The sequence below is a fragment of the Merops nubicus genome, unplaced genomic scaffold (genome assembly GCF_000691845.1).
Source record: "Merops nubicus isolate BGI_N331 unplaced genomic scaffold, ASM69184v1 scaffold4527, whole genome shotgun sequence".
Taxonomy (NCBI): domain Eukaryota; kingdom Metazoa; phylum Chordata; class Aves; order Coraciiformes; family Meropidae; genus Merops; species Merops nubicus.
The window spans coordinates 16,116-23,737 of NW_008618159.1; the positions used below are offsets into that span (position 1 = coordinate 16,116).

Sequence of the window (7,622 nt, forward strand, 5' to 3'; positions counted from 1 at the left end):
ACGTTCAGCCCTGAAGGACCTGAAAAATGTGGGTATCTGCAGTATTTCTTGTTCTCGTTAGCTGCTGATCTTATTTTGTTACAGTTGTTTTCCTTTTTTTTTTACATATTTATTGACTTTAAAAATATTTTGTGTTTTGTTAAAGTTTTTTTTTCCAGCAGCAGAGAAATTACAAATATGATGTTGCCATGAGTAATATGCTGACTTTGTTTTCTTGTCTACCTTAGGACATTTATTTACCCCTTCTTCACTAGAGGCAGACCTTTCCCACTGCAATTGCTTTTCTTTGGCACGTTATTCTGTATCTATAATGGCTTCCTCCAGGGGTACTACTTGATTTACTGTGCTGAATATCCAAACGATTGGTGCACTGACATCAGATTTACATCAGGTAATTACAGCTGTAGGATTCCCAAGATCTAATCTCCAAGCAATTTGTAAGCGTTTTGAAGTTTGTCCTAATCTTCACTGAACATGTGAGTCAAATCAGTTGTGATGGAGATTGACATAAAACCTGCCTGCTGGCCCAGATAAAACAAGTAGATGTGCAGTGACCTTTTTTTTTAATTTTTTTTTTTTTTTTTTGCCAGGCAGCCACCTTTGAAGGCGCACAATGGTCTGGTCTCAAATCCCCAGCCTTGTTTTACTGAGGCCATTCCAGAGCCTCCCGCTGCCATGGGCTGTGGAGATGCAGTCTGAGGCCTCAGCTGAACGGGGACGTGCCCTTGCTCAGACAGAAGTGTCCACCCAGCAGTGGCCATGTGCAAGTGCAAACTGTGGCTTTCTCTTCCCCATCAGGGAGCTTTGCACTCAATGCAGCTGTCCTGACCATGACAGAAAAGAAGGGCAAAATCTCAGCATAAATGAGGCTTTAGAGACAAAGGGGTCTTTTTTCTCATGTAAGGCCCATGGCAAGATTAGAGATCACACAGGGTCTGGCTGTATGTTAATATGGTCCCTTTATATTCCATAAGTTAATAGCCTAGCTGAATGTCAACCTGTAAAATCCCTGAAAGAATAACTGAGCAGGGACAGCAAGGTGGCATTACACACTTGGTCCTGCACAGAGGATATTTTTAAATGCACACATAGAAATACACAGAAATTAAGATTAATGTGGAGGTCTGAGGAAATGGTTTGGATATGACAAGTACAAAATAAGCAGGGTACTTTCTGTACCCTGTTTCAGGTTGTGGATGTGAGTTCATGTCTTTTCAGACAGCATCATATATTAAAAATCCTGGATATTATTTAATACAAGATGCCATATCCAACAAAGAAAACATGACATCACATGATTTATATTATCAATAACATATATATTTAATGAAAAAAAGGTAATTGGCATTAGCTGTACTTGAAACATTAAATAGAAAACTAACAGTATATTCTTGCTCTACAGACTTTTGCCAACTTTCTGTTGGTGTTGGAAGTGTTGTGGGTTTATCAGCACTTTGTCTTTTTTCTATACTTTGTAGCACACGCACCACCTCTGTTTCTTTTCTTGTTTCCCAATCATTGTCAGAGGTGGCTTTCTCAGTGCCTATTGTGGCATGAAATGTAGGGCATGTCACCTGCAGAGTTTCTCAGTCAAATGCCTCTAGTTTTTCTAGAACATCATAGACCAGCATTGACCACTAGCATCACCCCGCTTCAGGGAAAAAACACCACACTCAGAGCAAGGATGATGCTCTGGACATGCAGAGCTGTCCCCTCCTGCCCATCACAACTGATGTTAAAGGTGCTCCCTCAACGTTGGCCTTAAAAGCTAAGTCTGGGGGTGAGTTCCCTTTGCAGGGAGCACTGGCCCTACTCTTGCCTTCACACCATCAGGAACTTCCTCTTCAAAATCCCCAATGACCTCTAGTTATTAATTTAAATGGCGTATGGGCAATCTTTTGTTCTGGCCAGAATATCTGAGCATCCTTCAATGAGTAACTGCTCCATGTGCGTGCCCATAACTCTGTTTAAGCAAATTCCCTGCCAGGGGACAGAGCTGCACTGAGGTGTAGGTTCCCTTCCTGGATTCAGTGATGTGCTGGATAAGTTTGTATTCTCTGTGCTCCTCCTTCCCCAGCTGTAAAATCCAAGCAGTGGTACTTGCCTACAGCTCAGTGGTTACTCTGCAGCAACATCCACAGCTATGGCTGGCTGCCATCAGCCAGCTGCGTTAGTCGAGTACTTTGTCCCTGCCCTTGATGTTCAATAAATGGTGACTATGGCCATCTGGGAAGTTCAGGTTTTTCTCACACCAGCTGAAATTGCTCTGGTCTCACCGACAAAACAGCATGCTCAGGATGATCATTGTTCTGTCCAGAGTTGCTCTCCACACTGAAGCCACCCAATGCAGGTGATCCCAGAAGACTGTGATCCCACAGCTGACACAGAGATAGAGGGTTATTTGTCACCAGTCACCTATGCTTCTCCAATTCAGTAGTTTTCTCAGCAGCAGCACATCTTTTGACCTAAAAAATAATCTACCCACCTCACATTAGGTCTCCCACCTGCCTGCTCCAAAGATAAATCTCACATATCTGCTTGAGAAGGGATAACTTGCAGAGCTGCCTTTCTAATCCATTTCTTATTTGTTTCTTAGGCCTCCTCTTATTTCTGCTGGGAATGGGAATCAACATTCACAGTGATCTCCTGCTGCGCCAGCTGAGGAAACCTGGGGAAGTCACTTACAAGATTCCTCAAGGTATATTCTTATCCTCCAGCTCCTTGGAGAAAATAGGGCAGCAGGCTAGATAAAGTTTTCTGACTGAATTCACAGCAAAGTGACAATAATAGCAGAGATGACAACATCACACAGGGACTTGGTCCAGATGCCCCTCTGAGCTGCAGTGACTAGTGTGAGCTGGCTGCAGACAGTCCACAACAAGCAAAAAAGTATCTGGAAAACATGAGCTGTCAGAAGAGGTTTTAGGAAATGGGCTGGGTAATTTAAAGAAGATTGAAGTGCAATATAGGGAGAGGATTTTAGCCTTGTAAAAGGCAGCTGTAAAGAAGGAAATATTCATTTCCATGTCCAGGAAAAAGACGTAGTAGAGTTTTTACACTGCAAAAGAAAGATTCAAAGTGTAAAGTTTAGGGAAAAAGATAACAACAAGGATGCAAGGTGCAGAATTTCCTTTCCATCTCCTTCAAGGTGGGGCTTGGTGAGGAAAAGTGGCCATGGGCCAGAGTGCTGAACCAGAAAATGTCTATCCCTGTAGAGCAATATCGATGGGGATCCAGGAGTTTCCTGGTTTTGGTGTTGACTCTTTCTTCTGGCTTATTACAGATGGTAATATCTCTCCCTGAGTTTCCAACCTCCAATACTTACATGCCTCTTGTAGGTGTTGTGATTAGCTGAGATGCAAAACAGATCCAAATTTTGCATTCCTTAAAGGTAGTGGAGTTGCAAAATATTTTTTAGGGCCTGAAGAGAACTGACTAATGTTAAGATTTTTAATTTATATCTAGTAATGGACTTTCTTAAGTCCTTTTCTAAAAGACAATGAATGATTGTCAAAGTACTGCAAGCCCATGGATTAAAATCATCTTTGATTCTTGTAGGTGTACAACAGCCTTCTATAAGATCCTTCTTGTAGTTTGGCAATGGCTTCAGGGCAGTGTGTTTAGGTTGCTGTTTTGGGCTCTGAGTAAGAAAGGCAGTGTATTCTGCTGCTGGCTTCATGGGAAAGAACTTTGCATGTGCATGAGATGATGGTAAAAAATATGTATTTTGTCTGTCGATGCAGGGGGACTGTTCACCTACGTTTCTGGGGCCAACTACTTTGGAGAAATTGTGGAATGGTTTGGTTTTGCCATAGCAACATGGTCCCTGCCAGCCTTCGCCTTTGCCTTTTTTACTCTTTGCTGCATTGGGCCACGTGCTTATCACCATCACAGGTATCAAACTGTTTCTTGCCATATGCTGCCGCTTGCTCTTGCAGTGCAGTTTGCACCACACCAGGGAGGGGCAGAGGAGCAGGGCCAGGATTCAAGATAAAATCGAAATTTAATACTATGACAAAAAGCACGTCTGCTTATTTGTGAGGAGGTGAAAGTAAAGCAGTCAGCTGGAGGCCCTGTTGAATCAAGTGAGCCTGATGGTCATTTAGTCAGACACAAGCTACCTCACCACTTCTGCCATGTTACAGCCTCTTTTCACTGAGCCTTGCAAAAATGAACCTTTCCTAAGGGTTCTGTTGCAACCTCTGCAGTCTCTTGGTAAACGTGGTCCCCTAAATTCCTGAAGTTTCTACTTTAGGTCTGTTAGCACCTTAACAGTATTATCAGCGTTAAACTTGGTTTAAATGGTTTCAGATCACTCTTTTGCAGAGTCAAACACAGAGATTACAAAGCAAGGCAGCTTGGAGGAATATTAAGGTTCCTCACCTAAGCTATATTGAAACTGTGCCATTTTCTTCCAGGTTCACTCTCTTGCTTATTTTCTTTCAGGTACTATCTCAAGACATTTACGGACTATCCAAAATCAAGGAAAGCCTTGATTCCTTTTGTTTTTTAATGATTGAAATATGGACTCTGTGATCTTTTTTTGTAGGTCTTTTTTCAGTTCCTAGTTTTAATGTTAGTTCTGACTATAATTGTACAAATGATAACCCGGGGTTGTAACGGACAAGAATGTAACTTGGAAGTGAAGTTCTTGTTTTTAATTACAGGGGAAATTGCAGATAGTTGTGGGCAAAGGGACTCCCCAGACACCATGTTTGCTTGTCAGTGGAGTTCTACCTATGGAAAAATGGATATATAATTGCACTGATATCAGAGAAAAAGCATTAGCTAAAAACTGATGCATAAAAGTATAAAGTAAGCCTATGACTTCAGAGAAAGTCTTCAGTGGCCACTCCAGTTTATAGCACTTCTGCAGCTGCTTCTTCCTGCCTCCACGCCGTAGCACACGTGCCCTTGCTCTGCCAGCACTGCTCTAGGTGTTGCCACACTTTAAACAGCAGTAGGGGTCTTCTTTGCCAGGAAAACAACTCAGCCCTTTATTTTGTCCAAAAGCCCGCTTAGCTCCCAGAACCATAATCAACAAGAGGATGCCTGTGCTGGCACGAGGCTGGGAGCAGCGTGCCATGGCACAGAGGTGAGGCGAAGTACGTGGAGATGGCAGTATCTTAAGCTGGCACTCACAGCAGCAATGTCTGTGTTCCTTCCTTAAGCATAGATAGTCTTCAGACATCAGGGTGGTTTTTTTTTGTAATGTACTTTGTTAAAGCGATTTCAGCTCCATTAGGATTTTTTTTTCCTCTTTTCTCTTGCAAATCCACAGCTCTTTCCAGAATAAAAAATTTTCCACTCAAAAACACTCAACTGTTGTTCATAAAAAGACTTGAGATGGTGATGTGTGACAAAATTTACAACAAATAAAACGCTCTGTGTCCAAGAAAATGTTCTTCAACACTGGCAGTACATTTTGTCTACAGAGAACATTTTCAGATACTCATGTTAAGAAATGATACAGAGATTATTATACTGAACTTGCACAAAACACACAGGATGCTTCTTCTTAATTTCAGAATAGCTAGGTATTTTCCTAATAAGTGTCATTAACCTCAACAGGAAGAGACATCCCCACAGATGCTGATAGCTTTATTTACCCTTTAGAGCATAAAATCCTGCTAAGAATTATGCTGAGTAGCTGGAACGAAAAAGACCAGACTGCACATACTTTCTGCTGCTGGAGCAACCTGATTGACTGTACATAATGTTCTCCAAAACACAATAAAATTTATGTAAAAACACAGAGCTCTGCTAGCCTATAACTTACTGTTTGCAGTAACAAATCTTTGTGACATTGCTTACCGAGTGCTGCTCATGCTGGCTTCCTCTTTCTGACCAAACCCTCCCTTCTTCATCCACATTATCAATTGTCTTCATTACTGTAGAGCAGAGTGGCCAGCTGAGGCTGGGTCCCATTGCACTCTCCCTTGTGCAGCACAGAGGAAAGCTGGACCCTCTGCCATGTGTATTAGGCAAAGGTGAGGCAGGGATGGAATCAGGTGCAAACTGAATTGTCATTGGACGGGCCATGAATTTCACATCAGCATCACAAATGTGCGTTCCTTTTGTTCCCTTATGTAATTCCTCCATGTGGAAACACACTGGGAGTGGGGTTGCTGGGTGTGAAGTCAGGGACAGAAAGGCTAGAGGCAACGAGGACGGCACATGGGAGGGAACAGTCTCTCCCCCTGTGAGCGGATGTTGAGTGGGAGCGGTGGCCGTGCTCCCCAGGGCTCCCTGCCTCAGCAGACTCTCCCTGATGATTCCTCCTTTCACTTTTTTCCCCCAAAGCCTCACAAGTGAGGAGAAAGCAAACAGCCCATGTGTGCCAGCAACCATAGCTGCTGTCTCCTCCATCTGTTGCTGAGCCTGGGGAGGTAGTGGGGACCAATCCCTGCCTCATCCTTTGGACCAGAACAGGGTTTGTGCAGACTTCTCTGTCCTTCCTACATACCCCTTCTGTCAGAACAGGACTATTCCCTGCTTTTATTTTCTCTTGCTTAATATTTTCACCAGATGGACCATTACTATCACCACTATCCTTCCTGGGACAGGATACTGGCTGCTAGGAGCTCGGGAACCAGGTGAGAGAACTGTTACAGGCCAGAGGTCCAAAGATGGGAGCTGGCCTGCCCACAGGTTGGAGGGGAGCTTGCAGCCCTGTGACCCTGAGCACAGAGTGCCTCAGGATGCTGGACAACTTTGCAGGAGTACATCCATCCTCTCTATCATGGGCCCTTGACATGCTATGTGGAAAGGAGCTGCAGGCAGGAAAGGACCACATCTTCCTTCTGCCCTGCTCCATGGCATTTTTGGAGAGCAGGAACAACACAAGTGCTTTAAACCCCTACAAGCAACAACTACAATTAATAGTGACAGAGAGGAGACAAAGGCTCTCCCCATGTTGAGCTCCTCCATGGGGCTGGTGGTTGCCAGCCCCTGCCACTGGGGCACCCAGTCTGTCCCAGGGCAGCACACCCGGGAGCCCCAAGCTGCTGAGAAATTTATTTCACCATCCCTGATTTTTATAAAGAAAAATACATTCCCCTTGTCTCTGAGAGAAAAACAGAATGGACATTTTCATAACCCTCTGCTCAAGCCTGTGGAGGCTATGTACACACGATTTCAGATTTGACTGTAAAATGTTCTGGAAAGCAGCACTTTTTTGACTTTCTTGGCGATGTCCTTTTGTTCTGCCAAAAACCAGCAGAAGTGTCCTCTGCTGGTAAACATTCAAAATAATAGCTCATTCATTTTTCCCTCCTTTTGCAATACTGATTTTCCGTTTGGTTTCCCCCCATCATTCACATTTTAGTTTTCATATAACTTTGAGGAAGTTTTCTGTTTCTGTGCTGTTCTCCCAGAGAGGGACTTCTTGAGAACAGCTCTGCATATTGCTGTTCTGCTAGAAAGACCTCTCTTATGTGGGGCTGATAACCCAGCCTTCATCTCTGCTGGCAGCCTGCTGGGAAAATTAATCCTTTCTCCTCATGACTCTTGTTAATGTAATTATTTTTGTATTGTTCAAGTGCTTTTTTCAAAAGCTGACTTTCCATAAACATGTGCTTTACTGCTGTGGTAATACACAAATGGCTTAATCACGCATCTGA

General features: G+C 43.5%; 1 protein-coding gene across 1 annotated transcript; it reads left to right on the forward strand.

Moving 5' to 3' along the window:
* Positions 1-227: 227 nt before the first annotated feature.
* SRD5A2 (steroid-5-alpha-reductase, alpha polypeptide 2 (3-oxo-5 alpha-steroid delta 4-dehydrogenase alpha 2)) lies at positions 228-4,513 on the forward strand (the record flags this gene model as incomplete). Its single annotated transcript, XM_008943340.1, has 4 exons — positions 228-391; positions 2,597-2,698; positions 3,744-3,894; positions 4,447-4,513. Coding segments are annotated over 4 exons (484 nt in total), but the record flags the coding sequence as incomplete, so codon positions are not given.
* Positions 4,514-7,622: the final 3,109 nt, after the last annotated feature.